At 32.7% G+C, this 19,356-nt stretch overlaps 1 protein-coding gene across 3 annotated transcripts in view; it reads right to left on the bottom strand.

The window, feature by feature from the left end:
* The window catches only part of LOC111000179 (synaptotagmin-10), a 61,831-nt gene that overhangs the window by 7,631 nt on the left and 34,844 nt on the right, over positions 1–19,356 (bottom strand). For all 3 annotated transcript variants that reach the window (XM_045628712.1, XM_045628710.1, XM_045628711.1), the window contains exons 4-7: positions 15,614–15,757; positions 7,438–7,560; positions 5,172–5,326; positions 1,889–2,057 (exon numbers count right to left, since the gene is read on the bottom strand). In XM_045628712.1, the coding sequence (XP_045484668.1) occupies positions 1,889–2,057; positions 5,172–5,326; positions 7,438–7,560; positions 15,614–15,757 (591 nt within the window). The remainder of the gene's footprint in view (positions 1–1,888; positions 2,058–5,171; positions 5,327–7,437; positions 7,561–15,613; positions 15,758–19,356) is intronic.

The following is a 19,356-nucleotide window of genomic DNA, read 5'->3' as shown; positions in this document are numbered from 1 at the left end:
ATTATTACTCTACTAACAATATATGGTCTGAATCAAATTATTTTTATTAATTATTTGTTTTTTTAAAGAGGCTAGTAATCTATAGGGTCTCAAGTATATTGTTTGCATAACAAAAGCCGAACTAAACAATCGGTTCTGAAATACAAGCAATGTGCGCAAGATATTATGCGCACGCTGGCATCGACCTGTTGTTGTGCCCTACCAAAGGAAAATGCATTTACAGAAATACTTTGTCGTTCATGAACAAATATACAACACTAATTAAATTTTCCAAACAAGCTCTTACTGCAATACTTACCGCCTGGATCAACAGCCAGTATTCATGCAAAAAGACTAGGGTTTTACTATCAGTTCTGATTTGAAACGGGAATGTCATATGATACATATTTAGTAAGAAAATCATTCAATTGCCTTTCACTAAGAACACTTTTAAAAATATATAAATATATTAGACCACTATTAGAGTATGCCTACAGCATTTGGGGTCCTTATTTCACAAAGGATATTAATATGCTTGAAAGGGTTCAAAGAAAAGCGACGAAAATGATCAGGTCAATCAGGAACAAATCTTATAATGAGCGTCTCAAAGCACTTGACCTTACTGATTTAGGAAGTGGCTTTTATGAGAAAATCTCATTGAAACCTATAAAATCCTTACTGGCCACTATAATAATAAATAATAAAAAAATAAAAAGTTTCTTTATTTGACCCAAAACACCACATTACACATATTACAACATTCATTGTGGTCAACCTTATATATAATATACATCTATGAGCACTAGCGTTTAAACTAGGTATTGAGCAGCTCATTATTTTAAGTGAAAATACACATTTGAGGGGTAGTTCTTTAAAACTTAAGACCACTCAACATAACACAAATTCCCTAAAGAGTTTTCTCCCAAACCGGGTAATGGCCGACTGGAATAGGCTTCCGGAGAGTGTTATCAGTGCACCATCATAGTCTTTTATAAATAGATTGGATATTTTCTTCAAAACTCAAAATACGCGCGCATCAGCTTAATAAGCTGCTAGTGTGTTTATATTCATAATTTCATAATACTAGTATAGTGAAAAACTGAAAATCCTGACGTTTTTTCTGTTTGTTATTGTTAAGCGTATGTATATACTATTATTTAAACTAGTACTTAAAGAAGATTAATAGATGGTAAAAAGTTTTAGCTATACTAAATAGTGATAATAATTTTCTAATATTTTTAAGTTGAAATTCGCTTATGTTTTATTGGATCTGTGGCCACTTGGTCAGCTACTATTTGACAATAACTAACCAAATACATAGTTTATTCTAAAGTGTAATCCAACTTTCCATATACATCCAACACTTACTAACAAGATTAAACTTTATGAATTACCCAAAAAGGAGACTTAAAACAAAAAAGTAAGGAAAACGCTTATTGAGTTTGGGTGTTGTAAAAAGTTTACTAACTTATTTTCGTAGTATTACGAATATTTTTATCAAAATATCTTTTTACACGAGACGGAAGTAATATTGCATATCCCCAAAAGAGTTATATGCTTATAACTCATCAAAAGCCTAAAAAATGCACATTCTAACCATTTTCAATTGTTTATATTTAATTGGCGCTACAACTATATAGGTATGGACCTCAGATTTTTATGTCTATTCCGTCATCATTTCTAATAGGCAAGTCAATAATTAGCCTCCAATGCCAAACAATTTGTATTGACACGTATTATATAAACGGTTTCTTCTTTTCTGTTTCTTTCCTTTCTGGAAGCTTTGCCAAGTGATTTTACTGAAAAACATTTCATGTTGCTGCTTTGAACCGTTTTAGTTTTGTAATTTTTTTTTAATTTACAAGTACGAAAACTTCTTGCATTGCTCTTTAATATATATAAATATTACCTGTGGTGGAGCTAATATGTTCATCGTGTACTCAATCTCTTGGGTCAGGTCTGCAGACTCGAGTAGACCTTTCAGCACCACATGACCGATGAGGTCGTGTCGGCTAAAACGGTCGAAGTCATACACGGAGAATTGTAGGTAGCGTTGACGAAGATCGTCGTAGGGGACGCTAAAACAAAAATATACATAAAAATCACGCTAGATTTAGCCAAACTTTATTTTAATTCTCAAATCGATTTTGTTAATATAAAATAATAATTAATTAGTTTTGTGGCAAAATTAATATATAATAGGAAAGCTATGACATATATATATACGCAGCTCCCATATACAAAGAATTGGTCTAGCTATAGGCATTGGCAATATTTTGGGAACCATGCATAAAGGACTGCTTTTAATAATGTTTTAAATATTATTATTAATTTTTAAGTTATTATAATTTAAAGTTAGTTGTTGTTTGTTTTTTTTTTGTTTGTTTGTTTCTGACTAAACACTGAATATCTCTAACAATAAATTGGAAGCTTCTCGTTAAACTTATTATTGACTGTACGTATTGTGAACGTTGCTGAAACTTAAAGGATGACCATATCGTACGAATAGTAGTTAGTTAACTATATAACTGTTTGTAAAGATATGATAAAATATAAATTGTAATCGTATTGACGTTTACAAACAATGATAACTTTTTAATAATATAGGTCCTACGAGACCCTATAAGACATTCATCGCAGCCCAGGCATACCCATTTTAGTGAGTACTTCGCAATCGTAACTATCTATCTGTCTATCTAAAATCGACTAAATAGGACTATCGTCTTATAACCACTTGTATATATTAATTGTGACTCATTTACCCCAAGATAAGCTTCAACATTTTAATCAATAATATATTTTTTTTTAGATTTTAGTTTATTTTATTTTTAGTTTGAGTTACATGTTATTTTTTTATGTATCTGTTTCTTTTTTTCATACAAGGGTTGCCTGGAACAAATCGCTTGTCAGCGCTAAGGCCGCCTCTTGTCTTAACTTATGTAACATCTATTTTTACATGTATATTTAAGGTAACAAAGTTTCAATAAATAAATGAATAAATGTTTATTTCAAATCACATCACGATTATTGCCAATATATGTTGCTTAAATAACGACCGGATTCTCTTTACATTATATACATTTGCAACCTTTTTCATATATGCCGGCGTCGCACATGTGAACCCTTTGGCAATGTGCGGCGGTATCACTTTACATCAGAGCCTCCTATAAAAAACAAACCTTCCGTGGGTTAAGTAAAGTCGGAGTCTCATTGTATAAGCCCGGATAGAAAAATGGCATTGCATTTTATAATCCAATTTGCACGTCAAAGCGAACTTTTAATGGAGTAAAACGGAACTCGACGCCTAAATTCTCGATGCGGTTCGTGATATATTTTGAGTTTTAGCAAAGACCAACATATAATTAATTATGCTTTAAGTAACGCTTTGATGCTCAGGATTCCGATGCGATAGCACCTGTTTGTAAATTAGACAGGAAATAAAATCCAATGCATTTTTACAAAAGTTTATGATTTCAGGATATCTTTTCAATTAGTCACTCCAAAGAAATCCAAGCAGATATAACTGGAACTGCCAGATATGAAAGGAAAGTGAAAGTGTGGACGTTTACGACGAACTTAGACGTACAATTCGACTTCATCAAGAAAGGAGAGTACAAATTCTTAAAAGGCCGGCAACGCACCCGCGAGCCCTCTGGCATTGAGAGTGTCCATGTATCACTTAGTATCACTTAACATCAGGTGAGCCTCATGCCCGTTTGCCTCCTGTTCTATAAAAACATTGCATATGAGGCGAAGAGACCCGGAAGATAAAACATTCACTGGTCATTCTCTGCCCCATCGGACATATATATATCAGGTTGTTTATGCTCATGTACAAGTAGACCTTGATCTCATATGAAATAATGTCATAAAATAGTCGATTAGTAAAATAATAAAACAATTGAAGATCAAAGAAAATCAGAAAGGAATCTATTCCTTTAAACAAATACAACTTGTTCTATCTATTAAGTAATTCAAAAACATAGCCCCGATTCTAAATACCGAGTGCTTCTTAAAACTCATCACGATAAAATGCCATTAAACTAAGATTACTATAATCTTCTGAGCGTCTTCAGCGATTAGCACCAAGCTTCCTTAGATCTAATTGTTCGTTGCACTATTTTTTATCTCTTGAGTTTAATCTGAGCTTTTCTAAAGAGATTAAAACTATCGGGTTTTAAATTTATTCTGATCAAAGAAAGAAGTGGGTATTTTTTAAACTAATGGTGGGTACTCTAAAAATGGGACGTGTAATTGTAGTGGTTAATTGCAATAGGTTTCAAGCATTTTTTCGTTACATACAAAAGGGCTCATCTGATGTAAAATGAAACTGTCGATCATTGCCAGAGGGCTTACAAGTGCGTTGCCGGCCTTTTAATTGACATACTCTTTTCTTAATCAGCGGCCAGGTGGTGGGCGGCAAAAACTGCCCTATAAAACGCTCAGTTGTCGAACGACGTATGTTGATAAGGGTGGAATTTATACTGATCTGGAAACTGACTGGTCGTCGATGTCCAAACCTCTCTACGTTGAATACGACCAAGTGGAAAGAGTTGGTACTGGGGAGCTCACTGGTGCGAATAGTGACGTAGTAATTTGGGACCAACCTCCAGTAATGTAGTGGCACTTGAAGAAGAAGAAGAATTTGGGGCCAAATTCGAGTTTTATAGAATTGTAAGCTGCTTGGAGTGAAGTGCCGTTACACCTGGCTGTACACATCAAGCTTCATAGATGCTTATTTAGCCTTCCAAATGACCGCGAAACTGAACTTTTTTAGAGCAATCTGATGACAAGCAGCATGATAATTAAGTAATAGGGATCTTGTTGTAAGTCTCTAATTAGACTGAGATGCTATCTATCTGTCAATCATCGTCTGTTATCTTCCATCACCTTCCACTTACCATCGGCTGATGTTGTTGTTACCGGAGGAACTGGAATGCACTATGAATAATATGTTGTGCCTAAGCTCTTTTGGCATTACCAAACAAATTTCAAGCACTAAACAATGTTAAAAAAGAAACATTGTTAAATTATAAAACAGTATGATGTTATCCCAATCTCAGGCAACATTCATTAAAAATAAATAAACACGTTTAAAATAAACTAGTTTGTTGTCTTATAACTAATTGGGGCGTGACCGAATTTCACTTAAACGAACCCACAATTAACTAACAACAATTAAGTTTAATTACCTGAACAAAAACGTCTCGTTAAAGACAGGGTTGAGGTTCTTCCGGTGAACTTTAGTCTGGAATTTCTTTTTCCGGTCTGGTAGAAGGAAGACTTTTATGTACGGGTCGCTACTTCCGGTTACATCCTTGATAGGCAGGTCACGGGCCTCGAATATCTAAAGAAACAGTTTTATAAATATTTTTTTAACCAACCAAAGACGACATACTATGCATATTTTAGTTGCAATTGGCTACTTGTAGTACACAACGAGAATATAATTTATATAATATAGTCATAAAAAAACTTTTGCAAAATTTAAAAAGTTTCCCGTACTTTATCTAATCAGTATTATTAAATACACATATATTAATATCCGAGATATTAAAATCGTTAACATATAGTCCGTATTTTTTTTCAAAATAAACAGAGTTCAAAAGTTCTTTAAGACTTTAAACTCTCTTTATTGAGTATAAAGTCAAAATACACAGCTGCTGATGATTACATGAGTAAGCAGATAATGCTTGAGTAATGAATTAATAGATTCAACCGTTCTAAGAGTTCTCCATTATTCATCTCCATTCTTCATTATCCATGACATACGTATTTATCTATCTATTGAAGGTTGTAGCTAGTCACGACGTAAATGCCTCCATTATTTAATAAAAATAAATCAGTGCCGCTACAACCTCTTTAGGTCTGGGCCTCAATCTGTTTCATGATCATTTTTAAATATATTAAGCAAGCAGACTCCAGTGCCTGACATACGTCATCGACTTTTTGGGTCTAAAACATGTCGGTTTCCTCACGATGTTTTCCTTCACCGTTCGAGCAAATGTTAAATGTTTGTTAAATTATATGTGCGATATAATGAAGCACAGGTGCAAGCACATAACCATTGGTGCACAGCCTGGAATCGAACCTACGACCTCAGGTATGACAGTCACATGCTGACGCCACTAGGCCATCACTGCTTAACCCATAAGTTAATGATTGATTTTAATAGAAATTTATTAAAACTTCTCTCTGATTCATTGCTATTTTAAACTATTAATATTCAGTTGAGTACTAAATAATTATTCCCCCGTGTCCTCCAGATTATACATTATTTATTTACAACATACGCCAAATTTAAACAAAAATATTATAACAATTTCTCATACATTAAGTATTTAAGATAAAAAGTTACTTTCATTCACTAGCAATACTGTAACTAATAACATAATAATAATTACCACGAAGAAAAGATTTATTGAAATAAAGGTGGGCGGCGTGGGTGCTCGGCAGTTTTATAGGCAATATTGCGCCAAGTGTCGAAACTAAGCGATAAATAGGATTACTGTTCAATCACTCTCTAAGTTTGATGAAAGAATCAATTATTTGAGGCTTTATTCGATACTAATAATAATAATAGTCTAGTAGCTACAATATTGGTCTTGAACTTAGATGACATCTATTTCTTGGATTTTTTTTAAAATCTATAGACAGCCTGATCTTCATGTGCCATGAAGTGTCATAGAATTCAGGTAATATGTTAACATACCTCACAAGTTTTTAGCCTTAAACAATTTAAATAATCTATCTATACGATGTGATATAGATATCGTGTTATCGATTCTTATTACACACATGGATGCGGCTTGCTTAAAGGCATCCTCTTGCGCGTTGAATAAAGCTATTGATTCAACACAATATTCCTATAACCCGCTCAATTTATAAATGAATACAGCAAGACCCATTGTTGTATACAATATGTTCTCATGTATTATATTGGTTAGCAATACGTTATCGGTATCAAGAGGAAATGTGTGGTGAAATGTTTAGTTGAAAGGTTATTGTACATACGACCTCGAGCCTCGATTGAAGCTAACCATATGGTTAATATGAAAATTGTAAATAGCGTTAACCTGCATCATGAGCACACCCCTCATACACACCCTTGCGAACATACCCTCACTGTCACACCATCACGCAACACAGCTAACTTAGTGAAGTGTATTTACAGATATGACTTTTGTTCTTATCGTAAATGTTTACAGTTTTTCATAATGTTATATTTGCCATCCATGAAGAATTACGAAATATATATAATCTTAAAGAAATATGCAAAAGACTCTAACTAATACTCTGCAAAAATAGCTTGTTCTGATACATAATGTAAATGAAAAAAAAACCTTCATATTAAATAATGTAAATGTTACGATAGAAAATTTATCACACTTGTTTAACAACTCCCGCGAGAGGTATCACGCAATTATTTAATGTTATTTTTATAGCTACATATATTACCTTGACAACCAACGCTTCCACCTCCTGATCGTACTTCAGCGCGAAGTGGAGTTTACCACAGAATTCAAGTTCAGCACTGTCTGTTGATGATTGGCGAACCAGTTCATTCTTGTACAATTCCGGCTGCAAAAAGATCACGTTTTAAAAAGCTTTTCGATTTGTTTCCATGCAAGATTAAAGATTCATGCATTCTGAATTTATAACTATTAATTCTGAATATCTAGTCTCAAATGTCTTTTTCTGTTATTACTACAATATCAATCACGTTTCAATCTTTACAAATTCAAAGCAACCTTTGTACAGTACAAACAGAACGTATTATTTTACGGTCAAACGCAAACAAAATACCAGCTCGTATTGAAATCCATGTTCAAATATTTTGTAAAAACATGTTTGATTTAAAATCGTCAAAATGTAATTTATAATTACCGCTCTCACGTAATATTAATTACTAAAATGATTCGAAATTTAAGGCTTGAGGAACTTAACTGCAAAGACGGAAATTAAGTCACATAATTTACGCATATGTGAGAGCAGTTTTGGACTAGTGGCTTCAGCCTGCGACTCCCATCCCAAAAGTCGTAGGTTAGACCCCCGACTGTGCACCAAACGCCGTGTGTCGACAGCATGTGTCAGTCACAGGAGGCTGATCATCTACTTGCCTATTACATTGACAACTGATCATAAAACAGATACAAAACTCTGTGACCTAAAACCTTTTTTATTTAACCTAATTCCGTAGTTCATATTGAGCCGGATTTATTCGAACACTGAAACGGCTAAGTTATAAGTTTGTTTGATCATCACAAAGATGGTAAGAAATTAGCAAACTCCAAAATTTAATTGGATTTTCTTTTCCAGAATTAATTAATGTTGTTTTGTGATAAAAATTCATTACATCAAGCTTTAACGAGCTATCAACCAACTTAATATTTAAAAACTGATTCTATATAGTTTATAGCAATGTTCTATAATAAATTTTTTTTTTGACATTAAAATAACGCGTAGCAAAAAAGAATTGTGTTAGATAAAACCGACGGTTCTCTTACGGCACTGATTATAACAGAAATGCCTGCAATATAATCCAATAATATTCACCTGCAGAGTGTAATAAGTGGGCGGTTTAATGTCACTGCTAAACTTTACTTCATGATTAAAAGAATACCAAAACAAAAGAAAGGCAAAACCCGCAAAAATAGTTCGGTAGTATGTGTTCCATTACTTACGGTATATACTAATAACTATCGAAAATTTACAGTCCATTTTAAAGATATTAATTTAACTAACAGCATTAATTAAAGACTACATCTAAAATATTAATTTCAATTTTGAAATGTTTGCATAAAATACGAGTATAGCTGTATAAATAACGTTGGCAAAAACTTGCACTTTAAAGGAAAAAAAATATACAAAGCTCTGTACTCTCTGTTTTACAATGAAAATATTATTTTACATTCAGTAATATATAAGATTTTAAGAGCTGATTCTCTCAACCTTTTAACCGGCTTAAAGCCGAAGAAGTTTTTCATTTAAAACATAAATAGTTTTTGATCTATTAACTGTAAATAATGTATTAGGAAGGTTATAGTTTTCATTTAATAATGATTCATGGTTTTATTTTATATTAAAACACGCTCTACAACAGCGCGTTTTTCAAGGCAGTTTTTGCCACGCACCACCACTTTGTGGAACCAGCTGCCCACTGAAGTATTTCCGAACCAATTCGACTTAGGGTCCTAAGAAAAGTGCGTACCAATTCTTAAAAGGCCGGCAACGCACTTGCGAGCCCTCTGGCATTAAGACGTGTCCATGGGCGGAGGTATCACTTAACATCGGGTGAGCCTCATGCCAGTTTGCCCGCTGTCCTTTTAAAAAAATGAATAGTTATTAATAATAAAACACGGTAAGGCTAAAACCTTCTGTCTTGGCCTTTAATTATATACCCTAACTCTGTTCATATCTCGATAAGCGTTGGAACCATGAAGAATACCAAGTTGTATACACAGAAGGCTGTTAGTAAAACGTAGTGTGATCCAGAACTTAATACATAAACACTTAATATATTATATTCCCGCCCGTTCAGTGGCTCAAAAGAACCTTATGAAATTTGTAACATTCACTTCTCAAGAAAATCGATTACGAAGGTTAAAAGAGGATCATAAACCTTTCCGCCGTATTGTGAATGCCTTTTTACGATGCGATCCCAAACAATAGCAAACTGTTATTTATCGTTTCAATAATATTTTTACGATTAATAAAAACCACCTAGAGTCATTTAAGACATTGAAAAATAAATTTAAAGTTGTTTTACGTATATCCTAATTTTATTTAAAAATACTTTAAAGTACGTGAATACAGAAATTAAAGTGCCACCACGCAACAGCGCGTGAATGCTAAGTATACTGTTTACGTATAGTTTTGATCATCATTGGTCCAGACACTCCAACTGGAGTGAAATGACGTGATTCGTTTTTTATTGCAAAAATGCATTTCACCGTTATTTGATTACAGATAAAACTTATGTTTTCTAGTCAAGTTTGGCCATGAAAGGAACACAGTATCACCTAAAGAATTGTATCTTACTTCGACCATACAATGCAGAGAGATGAGAAATTGGAGAAACTGATCGTAGTTATTAAACAAAGAACGCAAAAGATCATGTGGTCGTTCACCCATACACACTGTTAAAAGTGAGGCGCTGGCCAGGAACCGGTGGAAATAGATAGCCAGAAAGCATCTGGATGGTTTCTTGCTGACGGCTAAAAAATTACCTACCGATTGAAAATAACATAAGCAGGTAAGAGCAGGAGTGCATAGACTATTACAAAATTTGGTAAGTCCTAATAAGGCTGGAACAGGAGCCACATGGATAAGGAAAGCAATAGATAGATTATTGTGGAGAAAGCTATGCTGAAAAGCAAGACAATCAAGAAACCAACAATTTACATTTACCTTAACTAAGAAATAAGATAAAATGTAACTTACAAGATTGTAAATAAAGGCCATATTAATTTATTTAATAAGACTGCACGAGTGGTCCATAGAAAAAGAGCTCAAAAACCGTTTAAAAAGTAACGTAGAAAGCGATCGCATTTATCCATTAACCGCTAAACCGGCGACTCCATTAACGAAACAATATAAACCGGTGATTTCGGTATGAAACTGTGCGAACATTAAATACCTTTTACTTATTAAAGGGTATAAGTAGTAATGGGTTATCGGATTTACATCGCACAATTAATGTATCTGATACTCATTTGCGTAATCGTGAATATTGTCTTTTATTAACGATTGAAGCTATGTAAATACACTTATATTTATTTAACATAATTTAAAATATTTCCCGACGTTTCGCGTGTTTTACAGCGTGCGTGATCACGGTGACTGAAGGCAAAGGGTGTTGAATGTTAAAAAGTATCACAGCTGTAGAAAAAGTTATATTATCTGTATTTATTTCCACGGAGACTAAAAGATGGAGGGGTGTTGTAGAAGTGACTCACGGTGTTCTCTATTTTTAAACATATTATTATTTTACCTAAGTTAAAAGTTTATAATAATACATAGCTTCAATACGTTAAAAAAGTGTTTTCTTTAGCTATTCTTATTTTTAATGAAACCAGCGGCCTGATATTAAGTGTATCGACATTGCCGATCTTTTACGATACACAGTAACACACACATAACACACAACATAACACATAACTCTTGTAGGATGTCTTAAGTTTTTTGTTTGAGGTTCTGTTCTGTTTACGGAGGTTTAGTTTTTGCAAGAATATTCATGGCGTTGTTGTTTAAAAGTTAACGGGGATTGTTTCTCGAGTTATAGCAACGCCAAAAAACCTATCAGATATAGCAAGATAAATATCTGTACTATATTCCGACTCCATTTGGTAACCATCCGTTTAAATTATGCTCATTCATGCCCAATTCGTCAACGAATTTGCTTGAAATTCTTTCTGACGAAAGTTTGTATTCGTTTTTATTCTAAATAGTAAATTAATTTTTTAGCTCTGAGAATTAGATTGAAAAGTAAATAATAATTCCTAAACGGAACTTTAATCTTAATTTCGAAAACCCAGCTACAACGAAAATTTTCTACATCGCTAGTAATATTGTCTGTCTGACCTAGATTTGCGACTCTGTACGTAATTTAGATACCTATATAGAATTTTCATATGCTATAAATAATAATAAAACTAAAAACGATGTAAACACCGATCAGTTATAGATCAATTCCGTGTTTTCAAGGGGAAGGTAATTACTTCAGGAACTGGGCTTCTTAGTACCTATGGGATATATCCGATACTATCGACATATTTATATGTTCGCGAGTGAATTCACAGTAGCGATATTGTGTAAATTATTTGTCTAATTTTTATATACATTATTATATTTTTATTAAATGTTTCTCCACATTGTCGTATTGGCATAGGCTGTAAAAATAATGTGTATGTTTGAAATAAATAAAAAAATAAATGTTTCAAGGCAAGGTGCCTTTATAGCTTGGACCATAGGTTTGACAACAATTATAACAAGCTTTACCTATCATTATGACATTGTGTGGACTGTCTTATTATATGACTTTATTAAAATTAATGTGACATTTGCTGTTTGCATGTTTATCGCCCGAACTCAATAATTAATCCACAAGGTACTGGATTAATTAGCTATTAATCAAAACGTGACAGTCGATCGATCACCTATCTGCATCCCAATAACCAAACCCTACGAAGACATCCATTTTTGACGACGACAAGAAATGTCTTCGCTCTTTACACTCATATTTGATAATCAATAGAACCCAAATACAGTTAATAATAAAAATAATATTAAAATGTACAAAAACATATCAAATAGCTTTTTAATTATTTTTAGAACTGGTGTAAGTTAAAATCTTAAGATAGTATATTTGCACAGATGAACTGTCATTTTCATACAAAGTTCTATCCACATACACCGATCCGACCATGGATAGCTTGTATCGACAGATGGCTATTACAATCCGTTGATTGGTTATTGGCACACATTTATTGATAATTTGATTAAGATGACTATCTCAGATATATCTCAGATAGTTATTGGATTTGCGCGTATGATAGTGCTGATTGTACTAATTGATCGATCCATACATTGTGAAACAGGGTCTTAATCGATTGAATATTTATCATCTTTTTTCTAGTATGCACTAACTAATAATACTTATTTAAAAAATAATTTATTTAGAAGAAAGTGGTACTAAATATACTGTTTCACAATGTATGGATTAATTACCAAATAGCTATACAGCACAAAAATTATTCGAAAAATAAAAGTTTGGAATAAGAAACTTCGCGTTTCATGACGAATAGCGCGATCTGACAGTCGTGAAACGCAAAAATACTGTTTATCCTACCAATAAGTAACAAATGGCATTTTCTGGATCTTATCTGGACATTGTGAAACACACCCTTAGCCTCGATTTCCACAAGTACGTCCTAGAACTAACAATGTGACACTCAAACTTATTATAATAAATAAAAATATTTCAAAACGTTCTTTGATCAAACTATACAAATTTATTAGAAGCCTACGCAATGGTTATACCACAAAAAGGGCCTTTAATTAACACTTTCTTCAAAGATAGAAGATTAAAGGGGTTTATTTCTATCATATAGTCGGTAACGCCCACTCAGCTGAGTAGGCTCCCGAAAGATTTATAAATACTACTTTAAATGTGTCGTGAATTTCACCGAATTTCGGATGTTCAAGGTCTTATACATTTATTTGGATTATCTAAAGCTTACTTAGATGAAAATTAAAGATTCTAGTGTGAATTAATTTACTCCATAATTATTACCATCGCAGAGCAATGCTATGAGCATTTCTTTTGTCTGAGCGTTCAAGCCTGCCATCAGTGGGCAGAATCGTCTATGTACGCATAATGTACTTATATGGTAGAAAATATTGCCAACACGATGAACTTATCAGAAATATTTATAAATATAATTCAGAAATCTGAATCCAATACCACTGGACACAATACAGTATTGGCCCGTTACTATAGAGCATTTATTTTTACATAGTGGAAATGTATAATTTTACTATAGAACAATTCTTTTTACATAGATGAAATGTATAAAGCTTTCTTAAACTAAAATGTTACTCGCCGCAACAGGTTGCCGAGGCAATTTAGTTAATTTATGAACTCGGGGAACGAGTGCACCCCGTTTAGCGCCATCTTGTGGTAGTTTAATTAGTTTGATGAAATATCTAGTTAAATATTTATTTGGTACTTGTTTAAATATGGTAAGCGTAGTATAGGTAGCCTGTTTTGCGATACACCAATAAAAAATTGATATCAAAATGGAATTTCACTTTTCTTTTCACAGAAACATATATTATATCAAGACTAATTATGAGCTAATATTCTAGATTATTATAATATTAGGTCCGTACATATTAAATTGGCGTTTTGTATGGGAGAAAAAAAAGTCGATTTTTTACATACAAAAACCAATCGGACCTTAACCAAGGCGGATTCGACTGCCCCATCAGAGTTAAATTTTTACATTTGCCAGTTATCCAAAGTTCAAAAAAAGTAATATAAGGACATTCCAATTTAAACTCCACTAATTTGGTAGCAGACTGTTGTGCAGTGTCTAGCGTAGCTAGTGGCAGAGCGATTGACCATTTTTTGCAGCTTTATCGCAGCGGTTGCTGACAATAGACGTATGCTGTATAGATAGCAAAGATAATAGACGTCTGGCCAAATAAAAAAGTGATAGTGAACAACCCTGGCACCACCTTGGTCCACCAAACACTCAATGTTATGTGGAAGGTATTTTGAAACATGTCTAACAAGTTAGTCTCGAAAGTCAAAGATCTCCATAAATCTCTGCGTTTTCAACAAAGCTATAAAAAGTACGTGCTGTGTCGCTCCAGTGGTTTTAAACGTACAAAGTCGAACCAAGTGATTTGAAAAATTCACTTCATTTAGCACTTTAACAAGGGAGCTTTTTCAACTACAAAGCTCACTTCCGCGGTTGTGTAAAGTGACCTAGTTCAATACAAAATATACGTGGTACCTATGGGCCAAGATTTGAACCTTGGTGTGGTGGTTCAGGGAGTCTTTTCAAGTTCATGGATTGCAATTATGTGATCATTTTCGGTTCAATTGCCTATCTACCTTCATATGTTGCTGGAGGCAACTGGAGGTTCTGTGTGTAATTTCCGCTAAACCATAATAAATATCAGTTTCGAATTGAAGATTAGACTCCTTACCTGTTATCCGTCATGGAATAGATATGAAAGAATTACAAACGATTTTTGAATGTGCAACTGATAAGAGATCGTCTTCCATGTCTTCCAGGAAGAAAAAACATTTGCGATGGATATTTTGAGGGGATTCGTATAAAAACTGTATAGAATTGTATGCTAAATCAATGTGTCGCATGTCAAATACTTGCATAATAGGTATTTTATCAAATTTAAGTTACCGTACTCTTAAAACCCTTTTCACTATACATACTTTACTTTTATTTGAATAAATGTCATCAATCTTCCCACTATACAAGGTTGTCCGGTAAAATTTTTTTATATAATATTCTGATATTGAATAAAATTTAGTTCTGTATGAAAGACGTCGCAAACACTAGGGACAAAATATAAATACAGTAGGTACACAGTATTCTGCCACATTTTCCAAGACATTGAATGTGACATTGGTTGTAAAAACTATGATGAATAAGTCTAGCCCTAGTAAGAACTCATAGTCTGCAATAGAATATCCGAAACTTATTCGAATCATTTTTATTATTTATATTTCAACAAAACACTAATTTCAAATAAAGTAATTGCCTTTCATTGGCAAATAAAAAATAATATTAACGACTCCAACATGCACAATATATTTTGAATTGTAGACTGTGATGTGAAGACTTTAATGTGTAAAGTTAGATGGGATATGAAATCCTATTAAATTTGAAAATTTCGCGTTTGTCCATTGAATTTTATTCTCCATGTGTTTAACCAATTTCTTCACAAAAGTTGTATGTTTTTAATTCACAGATACTATATTACTATCTATACTTATTACTATTATATTCTTGTTACTTGCAAATTGTTCAGTTGTGAGATTAGTTAAATGATTTCAATTTGATACATTCGATTCTCTTCAATCAACTGCCATTTTACTTACTTTTATAAGTCCAATAGAAGAGTCAGCTCGCTCCAAACTGCATATGCTGAACTGTATCGAAGGTAGATCCAATCGGTGGGATAGCTGCCTTTGAAATGTCTGGTGGCGGTCGGGGACTATTGGCAGAGTCGTCTGTCTTAGAACCTGGGACAGAACACATCCCATTAAAAAAATATAAAAACATATACCAATGGCGATACAACATTTTATGTCTGGGCGTTAGAATCGTGATAATAATGATCATAGGCAACCCAAGGTAATCGGCCTCCTACACACGCCGTCGAATTTTTGGGTCTAAGACAAGCCGGTTTCCTCCAATGTTTCCCTTCGCCGTTCAATCTAATGTTAAATGCGAACATAGAAAGAAAGTCCATTTGTGCACAGCCGGGGATCGAACACACCATTTGATTTGTACTTCTTGTCCATATGGTCGAAAAGGTGGATTTCGAACCTACGTAATCAGCATTCATACTGCACATTTCCATAAAAAAAAATATAGCATACCAGCTTATTGAAATATTTCGATCAAATATTCCTAATGAGAAAGGAAATCTCAATGTTTTTTATTTCAATACAACGTATCTAACCGTAAAGCCTTTGTTTGCGTGTATTACGGAATGAATAATGTATTTTTAAAGATTACGTTTCCATAGACTTCATCTTGATTTACGGTAAAAGGTATTCTGTATTGAGTAATACGGAAAATTGTATAAAAAACACAAATTTACAGTATTTTTTTATGTTATAGGAGGCAGACGAGCAGGAGGCTCGCTTGATGTTAAGTGAAACCGCCGCCCATGGACACTCGCACTGCCAGAAGGCTCGGAAGCGCGCTGCCGGCCTTTTAAGAATGGGTACGCTCTCTTGAAGGACCCTAAATCGAATAGGTTCGGAAAAACTTCAGTGGGCAGATGGTTCCACAACGTAGTGGTGTGTGGCAGAAATTGACTTAAGAATCGCCTAGTTATCGAGTATTTACAATATTCTTACCTATATGGTAATAATAACATTTACAAATTAATAAATAGTATGGCTGTTGTATTAAAATAAAAGTGTATTTTATATATGCAGAACAAAAATATATTTTGATCTGTAAATATATGTATATATTTTCGTATTTTTCACCGTTAATGACTAACGTATTTCTTAACAATTTCATCTGTTCAGTAAAATCAATACTATCTGTTCATGTTTATTCTGCAGTTGAGGCAATGGTGCAAAAATTTTACTTCACTATTATTATATAAATATAAAGATATACCGAACAAGATATATTATGAGTTGAAATGAATTTATGTGGATTCTTCTGTAGTTTTAATTGCTAAATAAAACTTTTGTTTACAAGTTCCAGTGAGACGTCTTTATTGGCATTTTGACCTTAAAGGTTGTCAACCGTAATAAATTAAATTTATTTATGTAAAATTAGTTATTGATCATATCAAACCATTAGTTATATACTTAACTGGTCTTTTATTTTATCTTTTTATATTTTAAATAACACGTGTGGGTGACTGCTGCGATAAAGCATAGCATTTTTTAATAACTTATGCAATTATAATATTTTATTTATGCAGTATTTTTTTTCTTTGATTTTTATTCAATCTACCAGAATCAAACTAACACGCCTATATAGTCTGTCTCACTCTACCACATACCGGCTGCTCTAAGTTTTGAGCCATACAAATTGTTTGTAAGGGTCAAAACTTGGCGATTAAAAGGAGCGGCGGAGAATGTCTTGCCTGTTCTTTGTGCCCCCTCTAAGCCCTTGACTGAATAAGTGAATTTTTTATTTACTTTATTGCCTACATGATTATAATTATTTTAAGTTTGATTTTGAGGTTAAACAGAATTATGCTGTTTGCAAAGGTTACATTCTAATTGTTTGTAAGGCGGAGCCATCAATAAATATTTGAACTAGAGTACATCAATCCCAAGGATTAGGGTCATTTAAATAATTAAAACTAAAAGTTTTCTATTCGTACCTACGGCTCGTCTATCTGCTACTTAGAAGGGTCCAGTGAATAGCCTATCTCGCTCTTACAACTTGATTATTAGCATCGAAGAAAATATTGATGTGTTTTACAGCAGTCTGCCACGTTCCCTTGTTTATCATGCTCTTAATACTTAAGTTTTCATTTAGTTTAGGTTATTATTTTTATTTTATTTTATATATTTTTATTTATATTTATTGTGTTTGTTTTAATTTATTTCCTTTGATACATTACATATGTTTTAATAAATTTGATGTGTATGTGTGTTAAATTTGTGATGTCATATTTTCTTGTATTTTTTTAGGTTTAGGTTTAAATCGTTAAATTCATAAAAAATCTTTATTGATTAATACGTTTAACTTTGAAGTAAATCAATATTATTTACAATACTCAAGTCTAGAATTTATATTTAATATACAACATAGTAGTTTGTAAATTTAATAACACTTGGGTAACGTGATTGAAAGTTTGATTATCTGGAATATCCTAAGAATATTGAGTTTAGCTCTATAACCTATGTCCAGACACGCTCATAGTAATATTGAAGCTGTTGTCCAATTATGTGCTATTGTGTGAAATTTATCATCGTAAACGTATTTAGGGATATTCAACCAAAATTATGATATTTTGGACAACATTGTGTGTTCACTAATTTTAATGTGTACTTTACAGTTTAATAGCCTCCAATTAATTACTGTATTTTATTATTAATTAATATTAAATTACTAGATTATCAACAGTTAGTAATTCTTTTTTGCAAATCACATACTCTTCTTTAATAAAATCCCAGAGGCTCTTTTATCTCTGCCTTTTCATAAATTTAAGAAATGTATTAATGAATAGCTGTGTAAAAAGGGTTACTATAAAGTTAACGATTATCTATTTGATAAAAGGGCCTAAGTCTAGTCCCAGAGAGGCTACTTCTAATTAATTTGCGATATTAAAAAAAAATATGTTGTTTGATAATTTGCTTTTTTAAAAGAGTACCGAGAGTTTTTTACGCCGGCTTTTTGTCTCGGCCTACACCCTCTGTCTTCTTTGACGATGAGTAGGGATGTCTACAGATTCAAATTTAATGACGTGGAATAAGTGATATCTGTATCTTATGTCACATTTAAAAGAATCTATTAATAATTAATAATATTTATTTCAAGCTACAAAATTCTACAATCATGTGCTACATATTATCTTATATTTTTATTAAAATTTAGAAGACTACCACAACTTAGACTGTGAGGTGAGATCAATGAGGGTTGTACGATCATATGTGATGGTTAAATAGGTTGTTTAATAATTAACCACTAGATAATGTCTATCAAAGAAACTGTTATGATTAATGCTATCTATTGTTTCGTGAATAATTTATTATTTTGAAAATTTTTAGTAACTAAAGAATATCGACTGCAATCACAAAGTTTAATCAATACAAGTCAGAAATAACAGAGGACGCTACTAGTACCAAAACAACTACTTTAACCCAAATTTTAAAAAGCTGGATAACAAACGATGAACAAGTGTGCAAAATATAATAGGCCTAGTGATATTAATATCAACAAAATATTAGCTTATTAGCTTATATGGGAATAGAAACATTAAAAAATGAAAGAAAACCCATAAAAATCAAATATATTTTTGAGTAAAACAAAAAAGCAAAACAAACAACAAACAAGCTCGACTATTCATCGTAAATTTGATAACTCCAGATCTTAAAATAGAACCTAATATGACATACAAAAACTCACAGTAAGTGGA

This window comes from Pieris rapae, chromosome 6 (assembly GCF_905147795.1).
Source record: "Pieris rapae chromosome 6, ilPieRapa1.1, whole genome shotgun sequence".
Taxonomy (NCBI): Eukaryota; Metazoa; Arthropoda; class Insecta; order Lepidoptera; family Pieridae; genus Pieris; species Pieris rapae.
This window is presented reverse-complemented; position numbering and strand designations above follow the sequence as displayed.